At 42.4% G+C, this 21,516-nt stretch overlaps 1 protein-coding gene across 12 annotated transcripts in view; it reads right to left on the bottom strand.

The window, feature by feature from the left end:
• The window catches only part of tspoap1 (TSPO associated protein 1), a 75,154-nt gene that overhangs the window by 51,109 nt on the left and 2,529 nt on the right, over positions 1–21,516 (bottom strand). The window contains exons 1-2 of one of the 12 annotated variants that reach the window (XM_084941675.1): positions 16,670–16,876; positions 15,652–16,093 (exon numbers count right to left, since the gene is read on the bottom strand). The exons of 9 other annotated variants lie outside the window; for them this stretch is intronic. In XM_084941675.1, the coding sequence (XP_084797801.1) occupies positions 15,652–15,915 (264 nt within the window). In that variant the 5' untranslated portion in view covers positions 15,916–16,093; positions 16,670–16,876. Of the gene's footprint in view, positions 1–15,651; positions 16,877–21,516 lie in introns of those variants that run through there. 2 more of the 12 variants (XM_084941677.1, XM_084941674.1) reach the window with 2 other exon arrangements.

The following is a 21,516-nucleotide window of genomic DNA, read 5'->3' as shown; positions in this document are numbered from 1 at the left end:
TATTCAACATGGTCCTGATTATCTGCAGATAAACCTGCTAATGCACAAAAATTATACACTTTTATCTGCACATAATTTTTATATCATTGGAAAGATCCTTTCAAAGGTTGTGTTTTAAAAGTCACCAATATCTAACTCACTTACAGGACAAAAAAACAGCAACAGCAACTGCGTAAGCATACTTGCAGCCTGTAGCACTGCAAAACTTAGGAAAGGCTGTTCAGCAAAGCTGAGGCTTTTCTCTTTAAAAAAAAAATATGAGAAGAGCAACAAAGCTGTTTGTGGCCTGGGGTGTTTTATAAACAGCAGCTCTTGCTCTACACTCATATATAAGTCATGAAGAAACCCTCTTTAGTGTCCTCTCAAATCCCTTCCTGTATTCATCACGACTCACCTCCCCCAGGGTACCTGACGGTGACAGATTAGGGGGTCCTCTCTCATACAGCAAGAACAAAGAGCCAACACAAGGCACCCCATTACTCCCCCCCACAAGGCGTCCGGCAATCTACCTCTAGCTCATACAAACGTCCACTGGGTGAGGTTGTGCAAAAACAAAATCCATTGTCTGGAGATAGCTGTTAGTCCCTTTTCATTTACCATATATGGAGGATAAAAAGAAGAATGCATGTCCTTAATGTCCTTCACATGATCTGAACGTTCTAGCTTACATCTGGCGATCAGACTAGAAATCCTGATGCAAGCACATATTATGATGTATTCATTCATGTTAATTTACCTCTGGAATCAGTAGCGATTCCATGTTTGATCCAAGTATAGACATAAATATAGAGGCCATGATGACTGTGTTTAACCATTTGTAGTGGGTGGCAGATGACGACCACAGATGACCACAGTAATTAGATTGCATACAAGCACAGCTTTCCCATCATCTCAAAATCCCCAAATAAAAATGTCACAACCCCCTCGTCCCCCAGAGGCTTAATAAGGTGTCAGACATGCAGAGAACATCATCTGGCCTTTTAAAAAGGCAAACATGAAAAGAAGGAGGGGTCACTAAATTATTTCATTTAGTACAATGTCAGGAGAAAATGGACTGATGGGAGACAGTATGTAGTTGAGATGATTTGTGTCTCCCCCCACCCATCCACGGGATCAATGCCAAGGGCGTCAAAAGAATCCTTCATCTTGTTGGAGAAAACTGCATATGCATACAAGCCCCTTAACCCCCCGCTATGGCCCAGCAGCAAGCAACTTAATTTGAGGAAATTTGAAGAGAGGTTTTTACGGAATTTATATTTAAAACCTCATAGATACGTCATTATGTGGATTTATGAAGTGTAATGGAGATAGATTCAAGTGACTAGAGATCATGCTCATATATTCATATCCACAGCTCTGCTTATACTGTACATTAAAATTATGTCCATACTGTATTGCTTCCAAAACACAAACTCTGTGGTTTGTGTTGGTCATCATGGTATTGAGTTTAGAAAATCAATATCAAAGAGACAACACAATGGCCACATGTGTATTCTTCCAAAATGCATACGCAACTGCGGTTAAACTGCCTATCTATCTGCAACCAAAGTGAGCAAATGACAACTATGGGCACACCATTCAGCCACTTTCATTCTACAGATTGTCCTGACCTCAACAAGCTGCAGTGCATTCAGCCAGAAATGGAAGTGTTTAAAATTAATTGAAAAAATACTTCCAACCAGGCCCACAAGGACCCTGTCGCTACTCTTGGAGTTGCCAAAAATCAACCCTCCTACTCTGTCATTGTCATCACAGCAGTTTCCCCCAGGCAGCATCTCATGACTTGGAGCCCACTGATGAATGAGTGAAAAATTCCCCAGGATTCCCAGAGACAGAGACAGGTCAGGTGCAAACACAGTAAAGCATAGTTGGCTGTTGTTGAATATTTGCTTTCTCACTCTCTCGGTCACGTTAAAGAATGATTGGACTGTCCTTGACCTCAAGTGTTAACACAACATTGCTCTGCAGTACATTAGATCAGGCAAGATCAGCTTTAAAAGCAACCATTAAAAAAGAAAGATGGCAACACAATTTAGAAGCCAGGAAGCAGATATACTGAACAGTTTTAGAGTACAGGGCAAACTAGAGGCGGAGGCAAGTTTCGTGATGACAGAATTTTTCATATAATGCAGACTGGCTAGGAACAGACAAGGAAAGGTCAAGTCAGACAGGCTGGGAACCATGTCGCAATGTCCAAACACCACTTTAGTGCTCCACAACAAACATTAACAAGTCCTCGGTCAAAAAATGCCCATCTGGTAGATTTTCCTGTAATGAAAGGTTGAGGTGACCTTTTTCTGATGACCAACAAAATGAGACTCCCTTTCATCCTGCAGGCTAAAAGCATTTCCCATTGTGAAGTGGAAAATAGGTAATCATGGGTTTAATCTTGCTAGCACAACCCAATGATGTAGAAATGTCACAGGCAGCAAAGAATGCTTGAAAAATGCCAAATACACAAGAGTGTGAATAGAGGCTGGCAGATGTAGGAGGAGGGATGACGAGATGCCCTATGTGTGATATAAGCTAAAGACTTAAAGAGGCAACCAGTGAAGAACTCTCTATAAATGAGCTAATGATTCAATCCTATCTGCAGGGGGGGAAATGAGGGCATGAAAAAAAAGGTCAGGGAGCAAATGGGTTGAGCAAAGAAAGAAAAATGAATATAAACTTTAATGCTCCTGCCAAGTGTGAGATATGTAAATGATGTTCTTAGCTAATGGAGGATGTACACTAAAGACTGGCTGCAGTGCTGCAGAGAATTTCCAGCACTGCATAAATTATGGTGTTTTCAGTTTTTAGAAGCTTTCTTTATATATTTCAGGCTTTGCCAGAGCAACTGAGTAAACCTGAGTAAACGTGTGAGGACACAACCCTACCCTACATATATAGTGTTGAACAGATACCCAGTCTACTGGGTCCACAATGTTAGTAAAAGCAGCGCAACGTTTGATCTCCGTTTCAGCCAGAGAGGGGGACATTCATGTGCAGGCTGGTATATGGACTCTAGGGATTACCCCCCTATAAATTATTTGCAAGAAATAACATGGCTGGCCAATATAAAACACACACATTTCCACACATGGAGGAATAAATCTTAAATTCATGTTACATTTTTCTGGATTGCTTGATACAATTGTCGGAAAATCAACTGCTGTGACCGTGAAACTCCATGATTATTCCATAATCAATTTGCTGACTGACAGAAAATCAATCAGCAGTCCTTCTGCTTCTTCTTCCTCCTCCTAGCGTTATAACGTTATAGCGGAATAACGCAGTGTGGGAATGGAGGCGGCTTTGCTTTTCTGCAAAGCCGCCTCCATTCGGCACGATCAAGGGCACCGTTCAGGTTGGCGCCGATCTTCTTCACGTCGTCTTTGATTCGGTCCATCCATTGCCTTTTTGGTCTGCCCCTTGGTCGCTGGCCTTGGGGGCTGAGTCGCAGTGCATTCTTGCCACTGAGTTTTCGTCACTTCTGACCACGTGCCCATACCATCGCAGTCGCGCTCCTTGCATCTTCTCCGTGATCAGCGCAATGCCCAGCCGCTTTTGGATGTTGATGTTCATCACGTGGTCCCATCGTGTCAGGCCCAGGCACCATCGCAGCATCCGCATTTCCACTGTGTGAAGGTCCTGTTCGTGCTTTGAGGTGGCCGGCCAACACTCTGATCCGTAAAGGGCCACAGGGCGCACTACGCTCTTGTAGATCTTCGACTTAAGGATGTCAGGCATTCGTCGGTCGCACAGGACACCAGCGACTTGGCGCAACTTCATCCAGGGCGCATTGGGTCGTACGTCTGGCAGGATGTCGTCGTCATTGCTGATCATCGATCTGAGGTACTTGAAGTGAGATACCTTCGCCAGGTATTCTCCATTGATGCTGATGGTGCCGTCGGTTTGGGGGCCGGCTTCTAAGTACTCAGTCTTCTTGGTGTTCAACCTCAGCCCAGGCGTGTCTTCCATTGCTGCGTTTGGCATTGCAGCTCCATTCGGGATCCATCTGCGAAGAAGACCGTCAGCATAGAGAAGTGTCCAAGGGTGGGGTGCTTGGAGGTCAGCAGTCACGGTGTCCATGCAGAGGATGAAGAGAAGCAGGGACAGTGCGGAGCCTTGGTGCATGCCCACAGTAATGTTGAAAGATGGTGATGTTCCCACTGGGCTTCTGACTGTGCTAGTCACATTTCTGTACAAGAGCTTGATCCAATTGACGTAGGCCTCTGGGACCCCGTGTGATCGCAGAGAGTGCCAGATCAGGTCATGAGGGACTCGGCTGAAAGCCTTTTCCAGGTCTGCCTGCCGCGTCGTGTATCTGACTGGCGACGTTATCCCAGATGGTGTCTACTGGTCCATTGGGGTCCACGATGAAGTGCCCAAGTGCATCCACTAGCTGGTTTTTGCACTCGTGAAGGCGCCACCATTTAATCTTCTCTACTGAAGTGATCGGTGGTGGTCATTGCTGGCCAAGGTTGAGTCAGGTGACCAGGTTCTGGTGGGGTCTTCGGATTAGCTAGTAGTCGATTTGGGTGTCCCTGCCGCCACTAGAATATGTAATGATATGCGCTGGCCGCTTTCTGAAGAAACGGCGAGATTGTGTGCCTCTGTGCAGTCCAGAACACGGCATCCGTTGTCGTTTCGGGTCCCGAATCCTTGGCTGCCATGGAATCGCACATATCCGTCTCTCTCCTGACTGACATCTCAATTTAGGTCACCGCCTATTGCCAGGTGTTCTTCGGGGCCAATTGACTGTAGGTGGTCGTCGAGACTGAGCCAGAATGCTTCCTTCTCGCTGCCGGGGCAGTTGGTCTGCGGCGCATAGCAGGAGACGATCCATGATGGCAGAGCCAGTGTTGACCTTGAGTGACATAAGACAATCCGATATGTGGGTCACTTCAACCACACTGTCCCGGAGCTTCTGGCTCACTGCTATGCCCACTCCGTTCTGAGCCTGATTGCCGTTGTAGAAGAGCTTGAATCCTTCTCCAATGTCCCTTGCCTTCGCCCCTTTCCATTTTGTTTCTTGAGTGCACGCGATGTCGATGCGGCGGTTATTGAGAGTGTCGGCTAGTTCGCGGCTTCCTCCGGTTAATGTACCAACGTTCAGGGCACTGAGGCATAGTAATTGGGCTAGCTTCTTTGGCCTGACCCATCCACTGGCAGGTAGCACTCGTCCTCTTCTCACGTTGTTTGGGCGAGGACCACGCGCGAGGACCACGCGCGAGGACCACGCGCGAGGACCACGCGCGAGGACCACGCGCGAGGACCACGCGCGTTGCCCTAGTATTCGTTTTCAAATTTTGAGTTGGCATTGCATTCGGTGTGACCGAAGAATACGTTGACTGGGCATCGCTCCCCCTGACATCAATGACCCTCACTGCTGGCCAACTTCCCAATGGGTCATTGTTCCCAGCTGGCACCGTGAGGAGGTAGTGATGGGATTTTGCCAGACCAATAAGCAGTCATTCTGCAAATCCATTAATTGTTTTGCAACAAAGAAAACGACCAGTTCTATGACTGGTGTTTCTCTGATGTACGATAACAATCACAGGGTTAATTAGTGAATTATTTTAATCACCTTTTTGCTTAGTGTTAAACTTTGAACGCTAGGCTCATTATCTTGTGGGGGTTTTTTTAAGTATTAAATTAATTACAGTCAGGGAAAAAAATATTTGAACCCCAGCTGATTTTGTAAGTTTGCCCACTAAAAATGAAATGGCCAGTCTATAATTTCAATGATTTATTTGAACAGTGAGAGACAGAACAATAACAAAAGAATCCAGAAAATGCATTTCAAAAAAGTTATAAGTTAATTAACATTTTCATGAAGGAAATAAGTATTTGATACCCTATTGTTACGGCTGCCGTCGTGGGCTGGGGTTCTGACATGTAAATGTGAGTGTGCAGGTGCGCCTCCAGGAGTGGTGGATCCCGAAGATGGCGTGCCCGGATTGCTGCGGGCTGCGACATGCCCTTCATGGGTTCATGGGTGATTAAAAAACATACTTAAAAAGTAAGTGCTTATGAAAAAATGATCAGGCAGTTAGACATAAATATGCTGACCAATGAATGCATGCAGGCTTTTGCTGCAGGTCGCTGCAGCTGACTCTCTGAATCAGTGTCCTCCGGCGTTTTGTGAATCCAGGAGGAATTGGGGTGGATCGCCTTTTCAGTTGGGCAGTTTTCTCATGTTTTGTTAGGCAGGGAGGTAAGTGATTGTCATTTGGTTATGTTTCTTTAGGGCTAGGCAAGCAGTCGCTCCTCTGAGCTGTTTTCCTTTTGTTTGTTATTTCGGCGTGGGTCCACCCCGAAGCCTGAGTGACTCCTGTGAAACCCGTTTTTGTTTCGTTCCTGTAAATAAACCATTTCTTATTTTAACTTATGTGTGATGTGCTGCTTGGGGTCGAACTGGGGGTGGATCATTCCTCTTGTTGCGGTCGGGTCCCCTAGACCGGCTGTAACACTATCAATCAGCAAGATTTCCAACTCCCAGGTGTATTTCACACAAGTATAAAAGACAGCTGTCCATAGAAGCAATCAATCTATCCAAATTCCAAACTCTGCACCATGGCCAAGACCAAAGAGATTTCCAAGGATGTCAGAACAAGATTGTGGACCTACACAAGGCTGGAAAGGGTGACAAGACCATCGCCAAGCAGCTGAGTGAGAAGGTGACAACAGCTGGTGTGATTATTCATAAATGGAAGAACCATAAAATAACTGCCAATTTCTGGAGCTCCACGCAAGATCTCCCCTCGTAGAGTTTCAATGATAATGAGAAAGGTGTGAACCAACCCAAAACTACTCTGGAGGAATTTGTCAATGGGACACCAAGTCACCAAGAAAACCCTTGGTACCACTAATATCCTGCAGTGCCAGCAAGATCCCCCTGCTCAAGAAAGCAGTACAGCACAGGCCCGTTTTGAAGTTTGCCACTGAACATCTCAATAATTCAGAGGAGGACTGGGTGAAAGTGTTGTGGTCAGATGAGACCAAAATCGAGCCATTTGGCATCAACTCAACTCGCCATGTTTGAAGGAGGAGAAATGTTGCCTATGACTCCAAGACCACTGACCCACCATCAAACATGGAGGTGGAAACTATATACTTTGGGGGTGTTTTTCTGCCAAGGGGACAGGACAACTGCACCGCATCAAAGAGAGGATGGATTGGACCATGTACCATCAAATCTTGGGTGAGAACCTCCTTCCCTCAGCCAGGCCATTGAAAATGGGTCGTGGGTGGGTATTCCAGCATGCCAATGATCCAAAACACACGGCCAAGGCAACAAAGGATTGGCTCAAGAAGAATCTTATCAAGGCGTTGGATAGGTGTAGTCAGTCTCCAGACCATAATCCTATAGAAAATCTGTGGAGGGAGCTGAAGGTTCGAGTTGCCAAATATCACAGACTAATCATTTCTTTGTTGGTAGGCAAACTTACAAAATCGGCAGGGTTTTAAATCATTTTTTCCCTTAGTGTATATTAATCGTGTATATTAGTCACAATTCATAGACTCTAGTCAGATGGAGTGAAAACATCCTCTTTAAGACTGAATTAAGGAAGTTACAGTCAAATTTAGCATAAATTCGATCGTGGCTCAAGAGTTGGGAGTTCGCCTTGTAATCGGAAGGTTGCCGGTTCGAGCCCCAGCTTGGACAGTCTTGGTCGTTGTGTCCTTGGGCAAGACACTTCACCCGTTGCCTACTGGTGGTGGTCAGAGGGCCCGGTGGCGCCAGTGTCCGGCAGCCTCGCCTCTGTCAGTGCGCCCCAGGGTGGCTGTGGCTACAATGTAGCTTGCCATCACCAGTGTGTGAATGTGTGTGTGAATGGGTGGATGACTGGTTGTGTAAAGTGCTTTGGGGTCCTTAGGGACTAGTAAAGCGCTATACAAATACAGGCCATTTACCATAAAATCAGATCTTTTGGGCAAACCAATTCGCTTTTAAGCCCAGTTGGACCAAACAGCGTTGCAGTTGACCTGCAAGGTGGGCGTCTAGACCTCTGATTGGTGTAGCACACAAATAAATGTGACCCAAGAATACCTCATAATAGATAATAGTAATACTGAATTGGAGACTCGGCTTCGCACCCTTGATTCACCCGTAGCTAGCCAGGCCCCTGTAGCTGGTGCAGCCGAAGATAACGTAGGACCCGCTAGCTGTTCCCTGGCAAACCCCAAGCAGCTGGGGAAAGAGGGCGGCTGGGTGACGGTGAGGAGGAAGCATAAACAGAGATTTAAACAGAAGCCCCAGGTACACCACCAACCTGTTCACGTGTCTAACCGTTTTCCCCCACTCGGCGACACACCCACCGGGGGTCAAACTCTGGTAACTGGTGATTCTGTTCTCAGACATGTGAAGCTAGAGACACCGGCAACCATAGTCAATTGTCTTCCAGGGGCCAGAGCAGGCGACATTGAGGGAAATTTAAAACTGCTGGCTAAGGGTAAACGTAAATTCAGTAAATAATTCACATCGGCAGTAATGACACCCGGTTACGCCAATCGGAGGTCACTAAAATCAATATTGAATCGGTGTGTAACTTTGCCAAAACGATATCGGACCAGGAGTGACGTGTTTAGCCACATGTTCTCCTTAAATTGCTGGCTGTCTGACTGGTGTCCAAAAAACAATGTGGGCTTCATAGATAATTGGTAAACCTTCTGGAGGAAACCTGGTCTTGTTAGGAGAGACGGCATCCATCCCACTTTGGAGGGAGCAGCTCTCATTTCTAGAAATATGGACAAATTTATTAAACCCCCCAAAATATGACTATCCAGAGTTGGGATCAGGAAGCAGAGTTGCAGTCTTACACGCCTCTCTGCAGCTTCTCTCCTCCTGTTAACCCCCCCCCCAAAACCCCATCTCCATAGAGACTGTGTCAGCTCCCAAACAGACAAAAAAGAAACTAAAAACCAGCAATAAACAATTTAAACATAAAAAAATCACAAAGAAAGAACAAGACTGTATCCACATCTGAACCAAAGAGTAAAACAGTGAAATGTGGATTATTAAATTTTAGGTCTCTCTCCTCCAAGTCTCTGTTAGAACATGACTTAATAATTGATCAACAAATTTATTTACTTTGCCTTACAGAAACCTGGTTGCAGCAGGATGATGTTGGTTTAAATGAATCAATGAATCAACACCCCCGAGTCATTCTAACTACCAGAAATTTCGAAGCACAGTCGGCCTGTGCAGCAATTTTTCACACCAGCCTATTAATCAACAAAAGACCAAGACACACTTTTAATTCATTTGAAAGGTTTCTCTTCAGCACTGTAGCCAGGCTGACAAAAAGTCAGAGTACTGTTGAGCCAACCATCCCTTTAACGTTAACTACTAATTACTTCATGAACTTCTTCACAAATAAAATTTTAATCATTAGAGAAAAAATTACCAATAATCATCCCAGAGATGTAATATTATCTACAGCTACTTTCAGTACCATTGATATTCATTTAGACTCTTTTTCTCCAATTGATCTTTCTGAGTTAACTTCAATAATTACTTCCTCCAAACCATCAACGCGTCTTTTCCTGCCATTAATTAATGCTTCAATCTTAAATATGATCAACCTATCTCTAATAATTGGCCATGTACCATAGGCCTTCAAGCTGGCAGTAGTTAAACCTTTACCTAAAAAGCCATCCCTAGACACAGCTGTCTTAGCTAATTATAGGCCAATCTCCAACCTTCCTTTCATATCAAAAATCCTTGAAAGAGTAGTTGTCAAACAGCTAACAGATCATCTGCAGAGGAATGGATTATTTGAAGAGTTTCAATCAGGTTTCAGAGCTCATCACAGCACAGAAACAGCTTTAGTGAAGGTTACAAATGATCTTCTTATGGCCTCTGACAGTGGACTCATCTCTGTGCTTGTCCTGCTAGACCTTAGTGCAGCGTTTGATACTGTTGACCATAATATTCTATTAGCGCGATTAGAGCACGCTGTAGGTCAGGGGCCGGCAACCCCGGGTGGCACGCGAAGGGTTAACTGATGGCACGACCATAGCTGGAGAGGCCACCGGGTATACCGGGCATTTGCCCGGTGGGCCGATGTGATTTTTCGTTTTTATGGGCTGATGGTTTTTTGTTGTTTTTTTGTAATGGTGTAAACAATGAAAGGTGGTGAATTGGCCAAATGCTGGCCGATGTGTAAAATGTAAAAATAACTCTGTTGTTTGGTGGTGGCTATGGCGGAGCTTCCACGGAGGCCAGCAGGTGGTTGAGGGAAAGGGGAGGCAGGAGGCAGGAGAGACCCGAGGCGGCCGCCGGTCCGAGTGTCAGGTGAACTGAACTTCAGGTAAGAAGTTATGACCTGCAGTCTATCTGGGTCAGATATAAACCAAGTTTAGGTGTAGTTTATTTTCGTTGTGCTGACTTTTTACCGTCAGTTACAATAACTCATACTGTGTACTAGCTAGCATGATGGAGTTTCTATACAGCTGGGTGGGTGCTATGATGTTACTGATAGTGAACTTTATTTTATTCATAAGGTTAGTTAGTAGAGTTGCCAAAATATTACGCGTTTCATATTGAGCCGAAAAGGAACAGTTTGTCCCATACTTCAGCTAGAATGGAAAAAGACACAAAGCTGGAGTTATTCTGCGTCTTTACGCTGTCAGCTGTCTCTTCTTCTCTCATTCTCTCCCCTCCCTCTCCTGTTGCTACTTCAATCATGAAACTGATCAATGATCAGCTGATCGGCTTTTCTCTCTTGTTTGTTTATCTCCCACTTTGCGCCAGAAAGAGGAAACCAGCGGAGGTCACGCTAAACAACAGCAGCACGTTTAAGCTTGATCAGCTGTTGTTAGAATTTATTTAATAATTTCTAGTATCAGCTGATGTTTGCTGGAGCCACAGCTGTAAAAGCTGCTGGTCATGATATCGGCTTGGTTATCTCGTGAGAGGGAAACATGAAGATGAAACCAGGAGATGTCCTTACTGAATCATCAGAGATGAACAGGTGATGGAGAAACAGGTTTTAGGTGACGTGAATGAGTTGAAGTTATGAACTGTTTCTGAGAGACAAATAACACCAGGATCCTTTTCTACGTAGCTGACAGCTGGTAACTGTGCAGAGGCGGGTCTAGCAAAGTTTTTCCAGGGGGGCCAGGTAGGGCATTAACAGGGAAAGGGGGGAGGCACAAAGAAATACTTTTCTTTCTTATTCTCATTTAAAATGTCTAGCTTTTAATAAATAATTATCTGAATCTTACAACCAAAGTTTTTGTCTGATGTAAAATGTATAGAAATCATAGATATACCAACGAGACTGTACATCACTGTCACAACAGCATTTTTGTTTTCAGGGTTGTGAGGAGACCATACATAGCATTTGCATTTTCTGTTGTACAGTTCATTTGCTGTTATGGATAAAAAGTGTCTTTTTTTGTTTCAAAATAGCTAATAACTATTCACTGATAGCTGCCAACATCTGCGAACAAATATAATTCTGTAAAGTTGTTCTATATAGTGTGTAGCTGTTCATATAGAGCGTTATTAAATTTATTGCTAATGCAATCATATGGCACATTGACTTCTGAGGAAATTTTAGACGGCACTCATCATCAAAAAGGTTGCCGACCCCTGCTGTAGGTATTACAGTGCAGTGGTTTGAATCATATCTATTTAATAGACTCCAATTTGTGCATGTAAATGGAGAGTCCTCTTCCCACACTAAGGTTAATTATGGTGTTCTACAGGGTTCAGTGCTAGGACCAATTCTGTTTACATTATACATGCTTCCCCTAAGCAGTATCATTAGAAGACATAGTATACATTTTCGCTGCTATGCAGATGACACCCAACTCTATCTGTCCATGAAGCCAGATAACACACACCAATTAGTTAAACTGCAGGAATGTCTTAAAGACATAAAGTCCTGGACGGCCACTAACTTTCTGCTTCTTAATTCAGATAAAACTGAGGTTATTGTACTCGGCCCTGAAAATCTTAGAAATATGGTATCTAACCAGATTCTTACTCTGGATGGCATTACCTTGGCCTCCAGTAACACTGTGAGGAACCTTGGAGTCATTTTTGACCAAGACATGTCCTTAAATGCAAATATGTAAGACTGCTTTCTCCCATTTGTGCAACATCTCTAAATTAGAAATATCCTGTCTCAGAGTGACGCTGAAAAACTAGTTTATGCATTTATTACTTCCAGGCTGGACTACTTTAAATCATTATTATCATGATCTCCTAAAACCTCCCTGAAAAGCCTTCAGTTAATCCAAAATGCTGTAGCAAGAGTACTGACAGGGACTAGAAAGAGAGAGCATATTTCTCCTGTATTGGCTTCCCTTCACTGCCTTCCTGTTAAATCCAGAATTGAATTCAAAATCCTGCTCCTCACATACAACGTCTTAAATAATCAGGCCCCATCTTATCTTAATGACCTTGTAGCACCATATCACCCTATTGGAGCACTTCGCTCTCACACTGCAGGCCTACTTGTTGTTCCTAGAGTATTTAAAAGTAGAATGGGAGGGAGAGCCTTCAGTTTTCAGGCCCCTCTTCTGTGGAACCAGCTTCCAGTTTGGATTCGGGAGACAAACAATATCTCTACTTTTAAGATTAGGCTTAAAACTTTCCTTTTTGCTAAATCATATAGTTAGGGCTGGACCAGGTGACCCTGAATCCTCCCTTAGTTGTGCTGCAATAGACATAGGCTGCCGGGGGATTCCCAAGATGCATTGAGTTTTTCCTTTCCAGTCACCTTTCTCACTCACTATGTGTTAATAGACCTCTCTGCATTGAATCATACCTGTTATCAATCTCTGTCTCTCTTCCACAGCATGTCATATCCTGTCTTCCTTATGTCACCCCAACCGGTCGCAGCAGATGGCCACCCCTCCCTGAGCCTGGTTCTGCCGGAGGTTTCTTCCCGTTAAAAGGGAGTTTTTCCTTCCCACTGTCGCCAAAGTGCTTGCTCATAGGGGGTCATATGATTGTTGGGTTTTTCTCTGTATCTATTATTGTACGATCTACTGTACAATATAAAGCACCTTGAGGCGACTGTTGTTGTGATTTGGCGCAATATAAATAAAATTGAATTAAACTGAATTAATAAAAATAATAAAGTGTATTTGTATTGCCCAGAAAATAAGATACATTAGTCTGATGTCTGATATTTAAATTGTATTTTTCACATAACTACTTAATTGCTTCGATTCTAACCATTACTAATAACTTGGATACAACTGTCCATCTGTCCTCTGCATGGTGTTTTTAATTGCTGCAAACAGTCTTTAGTTTGTGAAAGAAAACCTACACAAACCAGGGGCAAACATGGTAACTGCAACTCAACACCCATATTTCATTCATCTGAACAAAATACAAAAAAATATAAACTACTTAAAACCTCAATTGACTCATTTGGATTGCTGAGGTGAACAATGACTATGACCAAAAATCTGAAAACGTGGCCTTTAAATCTCCCTCTTAACCTGACAAACCTGCATGCATGTGTCACTGAGCTAATCCGAGTAGGAAGAAACAGCTTACCAGATTTTCGCTGAGTAGCAGTTATGCCACTTCATCCATAGCGGGAAAATTGACACACTGACAAGGTAACAAAAACTATATTTACTGGCTTTCAAACTACATCTGACAACACACCCGAGTGACACATATTCTTATGATTTGGATATTTTACAAAGTGGTTAATGTCCCCTCAAGAGTGACTGAGGTGATAGAGTAGCAGATTCTCAGAGCAGAAACACAACTGCATACCTCTGCACTTCTCTCAGGCCAAGAAAAATATACATAATCATTGTTTTCAGCAGCTGGAATTAAACCGATGTAAAACTGAACAGAAACCACAGCTTGTTGACCTTTAATGTAATCTGAACGCAGGGTCAATTTTAAAGATACACGCGTCAGTAGAGTGATCGGATAAATGGATTTTGTATGTAGCTCCATATGGAACTTAGCAATCAGACATATGGAATCAAAGCAGGTATTAAAAACTGCAGATCACAGAGCACAGAAAGTCAACAATGCTGTTAGACTTCAGTAAAACCATGCCTCTTTCGTGCAGGGACAGGAAATGTTTACAGCAGCAACTTCTTAAAAAATGTATGTAAAATGAGTTCTAACCACTTCTGTGAATTAATGAATGAATAAAATACTTTCTGATTCTTAAGCCAAGCCACTCTGTATAATTAAAATCTGATAAATTACACCAAAACATTAAAACCAACCAATTTTCTCCACAGGGCAGTTCCAGCCACTGTTTCTAACGCCTGCTGTGCAAAACATGCTCTGTTTCTTACATCAATATTTTACTCTTTTTTTTTTTTCTTTTTTTTTTTGGGGGGGGGGGGGGGGGGGGGGGGGGTGTAATACAATTTGGTACATTGTTATATAAAAGCATCCTAGCATACAACAACATACCGCAGACAGTCATCAATTATGGGCGGGACTAGGGAAACAAAACAAAAGGCCAACTGTGGTACCCGCACAGCAAATAACAGTGTAGTTATACAGTAATGTAAGACTGGCAGATTCCTGGTGGAAAACACAGCTGCCGATCGCTACTATAAAAAGACCAAATAATCATTTCTTAGGCATCGCTTTATGCTCCCTCTCAGGGTGTGTGGCCACAGATTTTCTGCCAGGATGTGTGTTGACAGTTCATTAGGGGCTTTTGCTAAACGGTGATTGTGGGTAATAAAGTTGTGGGGGTGGGGAAGAGAGTGGGTAATATTGCACACAGATTACTACTTTGCTTAAATGATGAAATTGTGTCATAACTACAGAAACATTCAGAGCCTCAGATAAACAAGTAAGGGCCAATGTTTTGGGGAGAAAAAATGCTGTCAAAAAAGTGGAAATTTCTCTGTGAACACTATGTGATTGAAAAGATAAAACTAAAAACAATCACATGGCAAAACAAAGATAAATGGTCTAGCAAGTTATAGCAGCTCAACGGGGCCCAGACTGATTCAGCTGTCTATGCATACTTTAATGGAGATGCTGTTTTGACATGTCTTTTTCCTGCAGCTCCGAGGGACTGCCTGCAACTTTAAACAGAACTGACCAACTTTTTAGAGCAGTTTAAACCACTCGTGTTCAGTTATTCCAAATAATTTTGGATACGCTTTGTTTCATTTGTTGGTATTTTATTCCAAAGCTGTATTATCTAAGGATGTTTTGGCTGTGGTAATAGCTTCGTATACTACAACTCCTTAGAGAAGCTACTTGAATTAGTATCTACTAGCCATACTACAATCTTGTGGCTTCAGTGCTGACTTTGAATATTTAGAGGACATATAGAGGTTAAAAAAGTCACCATATAAAGAAAGATTCCTGTTTAACAATCTATTTCTACTACAGCAACTTAATAAAGAAGCTTTAATGAAAATAAGCAGTGCAACACCAGTGTAATCCCATACAAATGATTTGTACTTAAATAACGGCTCTGTGACTTTCAGTTACAGAGGATATGCAGAACTAGCCCATATTATGGTTTGCAACACAACCTGAACATTACCTTGAGTATTGAGTTGAAATCTCCTGTCAAAATGATCCTGTAATACTCTAGATACATTAGCTTCTCTCTAATAGTAGGTTGACACCTATCCAGGCCCAAACATTTCCAAGCCATTAACCATCAGAAAGACACATTGGTGTTCCGCACTTACTTTATGTATCCCTTCCATTTCTAAGCCACTGAGGTTTGCGTAAAGCGAGTGGTGCCTCTTTCCTAACAGTGATGTTGTAGTGACATTAGCTGTCGTTGGGGTTGCCTTGTCTGAGAGGCTGCCTTGTTGCTTATCATGTTGCTCCACCGACCCCCTCAACTCCGGCTGTTGTGCCCCGAAAGCTTTCGCCTCTTCGCGGCTCTCCATTTCTCTGTTTGCCGGCGCGGGCTCAGGCTGCTCAGGCCGAGTGCACAAGTCGTACATCACTCTCTGTCAAAGTTAAACAGAGCGGAGGAGATCAATATGACCACAAGAGGTGCTCGGCCAAGACCAAGCCATTGCTTGTGTTTCATTTGCTGAAGGAGAATTACATGGACCGCAGGTTGACTTCCACCAGTTCATGAGCAGGACTGGGCTCTTATTCAAGGCTAAGGTGAAGTGTCTGAAAACAAGAAAATAACTCTTACTGCCATGGTATCAAGCTCTTAATTTTGTAAATCCATGCTAAATGGTACTGACAAAAACAGCTCTCGTGCTGGATGTTGAGGGTTGATTAAAAGCAGTTATAACTCCTGGTTCATCTCTAAAGTACCTCCTCTCTTTACGCAGTGACGTTTTCCAAAATGAGGACAATCAGCTCCAAAGGGATATTATATATTTTTGGTCTTCGCTTGTGAAAACCAATCAATGAATGTCACAGCACAGCAGCATTCTTGAGCATACTGTTATATTTATCACAGTGTAGCATTCAGATTCAGAGTCCAGCTCACAACATTGAAATAACCCATTTCTTCTTGCCTCGCTGCTCGTCTGCACGAGGGGGAGGGTTGTCATAAATAGAAAAGGGAAGACACGCTAGTTCACTCATACCCTACGTAATGTTGAAATAGCCCGTGCAGTCCCAAATCAAGTAGAACACGACAAGAGACGTGTGATGGAGAAAAAAAGAACAGACTAACAGGTCTTCGCTTCAGCCCTCATTCTCTCAGCAAGGTTGAGATGTGGGTGGCATGCTTACTCCTCAGCTGTGAGTCTCTCCGTATTCATGCTGCCTTGTCAAGAAGCATTTCATCCAGAAGCAATAAGACTCAACAGGATGCTTAATCCCTTCTTGGTTGCTGCGCTATAAAGGTGAAGCAGGAGGACGAAGAGAAAAATGTGTGTGTGTGTGTGTGTGTGTGTGTGTGAGATGCCGAGTGTCTATGAAAGGAGGGGGCTGGGAGGACTGCATCCATCGTCCTATCACAAAAAGGCAGGTTTTGAGAAGGGACCCAATCATTACAGGGACTAGAGCTCGTTTCCATGGAGATGACGCTGGAATGATGTTGGCTGCCTATTGATTGTTCAAGGGGCAGTAGACAGTGCAACAGAGGGAGGCTGCAGGAGGCAGGCAGACAGACAGCTATGACCAGCAGAAACTGACTGTAATGTTTTACTGTAGTTGTGCACTAGGGAAATGGACGCAATTAGAGTAGATGGATATGTGAAAAACATCGTATAGTCATTTACTTGACTGGATATGAGAAAAAAAAGTATGTTTTAGTCAGTGAGGGCGAAAAGTTCATCTTAAGAGTAAAGTTTCTTCATGTGAAACTGTAAAGAAATCAGAATCAGAATACTTTATTAATCCCATAATTAAGGAAATTATGCAGTATTAAAATAGGCCTCTATGAATAATTTTTACTTTCCCGACACAGGAAGTTGTAGCCAATCAGTGTCTGACAAGCCTCACCTCTGTAAACTGGAATAAATTTACTGGAAATCCCAGCTGTGCTGTGCTGTGGATGCCTTTTTGCTGCATTTTGATAGTTTATCTAACAAATAATCTATCTTACTGTGTAAGAAACCACCAAAGGAATTTGCATTTTGGTGAGTGATATTTTTAAAATAAGCTTTTTTTTTTCTAGTTGTGAAAATGCAACTTTCGTATAAAGCATTACTTCAAACATTAGAGAGGCTGTAGTTAGGAGCAACAAAGACTAACTGGAAATTTTGGCTTTTTAAAATTTTTTTCTACCTGGTATTTTTCTGGTGTGTTGCCAGTGCAATCAAAAGTAAAATCACATACAGTTCATCCTGAAAATTAAAGTTCACATTTCCTTTACCGTGCAGATTTTGATACATTAAATGGTTAAAAATTGAGACCCACATACTTTTGGCTCACACACACAAGGTTAATTTTTTTGTCCTAACATCGGTTTCCCCAGCTTCAACCTATTCCATTATTAATTAGTTTGCTCACAAGACCTTAAGTAGCCTAAAGACAAACCAACCAACACATGAGTGCCTCTGAACACCATCTATATTCTGCTTCAACTCCTTTGAAAGTTTAAATTTGCTCCTTTGTTAGTAGCAGTGTTCTTGACAGCAAAACAACTAAATAATATGTGAGAGAGCTGCAGTACACATGACTACTGCTTAGGGCTGTGTGATATGACCAAAATCTCATATCCCGATATAAGACATCTATTGTCCCGATAACGATATAAATCACAAAAATGTAACATTTTCTGTAAATTCTGTGAATCTCGGGCAGCTCGACTTGCGTGAAGTGTTTCCAGCTGGGCGTCGTGTACCTGGAGTCGAGTGTTTTAACCGATGTATGAAACTATACATTTTTAGACATAAGTTGTAACGGCCGCCGTTTTCTTTGTGAGTATTTATTACGCAGCGTGCTGCGGGGAAAAGCCTGTTCTAACGTTTGAGTCTCAGGTTTATTTTTTAGCACCTGATGACTCTGTTTTGCTTCTCATCCATAAATACTTTGCATACTCTTTCACGTGATTCAGTTTATTTTGAAAAGTCTCAACAGGATCTTGAGCTTTATTGTGAAAGGTTTATGAGGAAAATAAACAAGCGGACATGCAGTGTCGTTGTTGCTAACGACAACGCATAAAAACAGGCGCTTGTCTGTCCATAGTGTGGTTATATTGAATATAAGAGAAAGGGAGAACTTTAAGAAAATTAATATAGCCACTACAGTGACCATCAAAACGATGAAAAAATATTGCCGCAGTTTATTTTGCGACACCACGAAACAAACGATAGCGTAAAATGAAACGATAGATGTTTTTATATCGTCATCCGATATATATCGTTATATCGAACAGCCCTACAGCCCTGCTTACAACAAGATACAGTAACTATGAAAAATCTTACTGAGCATAAAATAATAAATGTCAAACCACATATGCCCCTGCAAAGAAAGGAGCTTTAGCCAGGCGCATCATAGATCAATGGCAGAGACATCCTTTTATGCTCATTTTGGCACAATCGGAAGAGCATCTCACAAGAAAATAAATATTATGTTACACTCACACACTTCACATTGAAATTTAAACATTATTACAGACAAGATATAGACTGATTAAAAAGCCCAAAAGAAAAAACAATGAATATGCCTTTCCACACATGCTGAAAAATATTATCAGCAGATCAGACATGACGAAAAGAAAGAGGGATGAGTCAGTGCATTCTTGTTAGAGTATTAGTATTTGGGTCCAATACTTTAGCAGCAACGTGTAAGAAATATTAAAGAAAAATATAGAGAGATGAGCAATTGCCCACTTTTTAGACACAGTTCAAGCTTTGATTAATTATTCAAATCCATGCCTATGAAAACTTTATCTAAAATTTAAGACATGGAAGCACAGTGACCCAATTCTGCCAGTCCTACAAGACACACATAAACACACACACCCTCCACCCTCCTCTCTGCACATATCATGCAATATTCACCTCCAATAGACGGTTCAAGCTTAAGAAAGTGTGAAAATTAAGTTTCTAAGCTGTCATAGCGGCCAAAATGGCTGTTTCGGACTTTAAACTATTTAACACATCTTGCATCATTTTGACATTTTAAAAAGCTGCAACATTTGCTGATATTTGCTTCTTCCCTTTTGTTTTACTTGACTGTTTCAGTGCACAACTGATATACAAAATACAGTTCCTGATAGCTTAATCTTTTAGATTTCATCCATCCATCTGTTCTTTGACTATGACTTGACTTTGCAAGTAACAGCCAATCAGAAGAAAGCTGGCTCAAAAGAAAGAGAAATGGAGCTAAAGCAAGAAGCTAAAATAATTGGCTGCAACAAGGCATATGTATAAATGGAGGTTAAAATGGGCCGAAAAAATCCAGAATGATGTTCGAGCACCTTCACATGATAGGTAGGTTAATGTATATTACTCTTGAAAGAGGTCATTTTTCAAAATTATTCAGTAATAACACAATAATGACATCCAGTTTCCACCCACAATACTATTAAGACCGTAGGGTCTTAATAGGGACCGTAGGGTCTTTACCTTACAACAGCGGTCCCCAACCCCTGGGCCACGGACCGGTACTGTGAGTCGTTTGGGACCGGGCCACGAGAGTTGAGACACAGGTGTGACATTTATGGTTTTTAGGGTTTTTACCGTTATTTTTTATCGTTTTTAACATTAACTCGGTTTCCCTGGGTCTTTTCCTGTGTGTTATTAATAAATGTTCTTTTTTCTGGTACTGGTTTTATTTTGTTGTATTTATCTTAAAGGTCGGTCCATGAAAATAGTGTTGGACAGCTGCCTTACAATATAAAGCGCCTTGAGGCGACTGCTGTTGTGATTTGGTGCTATATAAATAAAAATTAATCTTTTTTTTCTCATCCCCCTGATGCATTTTGGTGGAGATGTAAACAAAGTTGGTTGCAGTAGTTCAGCATCTAGCTAGAGAAGAAATGTGAACATAAATGGAGTAAAGTTTATTTTAAGGAAATTTAAAGGTATTTTCAGGTAATTTCAAATGCAACTTGTCAAGCAGCTCAAAATATCATGACAGAAACACACAAACAATTTCTGCATAGCCCATCAAAAAATGTGTCTGCAACCTAAAGGCACAGCTTTCCTTTTTTTATATACTTCTCAGAGACATGGAGAAAAAAAAACATTGATATGTGAAATGGAGTAAGATATAATAAACACCAGACACCATCCCTCCTCACCATCTATCACCAAGAGCAACTCCAGAATGGAACAGTCCAACCGCTCTCCAGGAAACTGATTACAGACCCCAAGCTGTGCATCATGGTGAGCCCAACTATATCAAGCTGGTATCTCTCGGCGTCAAGCACGGGTTCAGGCTCCTTCTCCACCAGAGCAGTGATGCTCCATGTAAGCAAAGCCGGTTGCAGCAGATCAGACCGATAAGGTCCCCACCCTCGACTGCCACTGATCTATATTGCACCAGGTATTGGGTCCACATGAGGCGTGGCATGTTCTCGCAAGTCTGGCGTTTCAGCAAAAAACAGTTTGCTTAGGGCAGGGGTGGGGAACTCCAGGTATCAAGGGCTGGTGTCCTGCAGGTTTTAGATATTACCCTGGGTCAACACACCTGAATCAAATGATTAGTTCATTACCAGGCCTCTGGAGAACTTCAAGACATGTTGAGGTCATTTAGCCATTTAATCAGCTGTGTTGGATCAATGACACATCTAAAACCTGCACGACATCGGCCCATGAGGCCTGGAGTTCCCCCACCCCTGGCTTAGGGAGACACTAGCAGAATACTCACAATAATGTAGCTCATAGGATCACTAGGCCACACAAATCCCCATCATCACAATAAGGGGGAGATGAAGAGGCTTTAACCCCTACATATAAGATAAATAAGGATAATATATGGAGCTTAAAAATGAGCATAATTCTCCTTTAATATATTTTTTATTTAATTATTACAGATAATAGTTAAATGAGCACCGCATAAAGTCAGAGAAACTTTGTTATAATTAACACCTGTGGCTGTTAAGTAAACTGATCTGATGATCATGTTTGCAAACAGCTAGCATGCGCACAACATTAACGTGAAAACACTTGCCAAAACTGTAC

Source organism: Perissodus microlepis, chromosome 10, assembly GCF_051167445.1.
Source record: "Perissodus microlepis isolate ML-2025 ecotype Zambia chromosome 10, ASM5116744v1, whole genome shotgun sequence".
Lineage (NCBI taxonomy): Eukaryota > Metazoa > Chordata > Actinopteri > Cichliformes > Cichlidae > Perissodus > Perissodus microlepis.
This window is presented reverse-complemented; position numbering and strand designations above follow the sequence as displayed.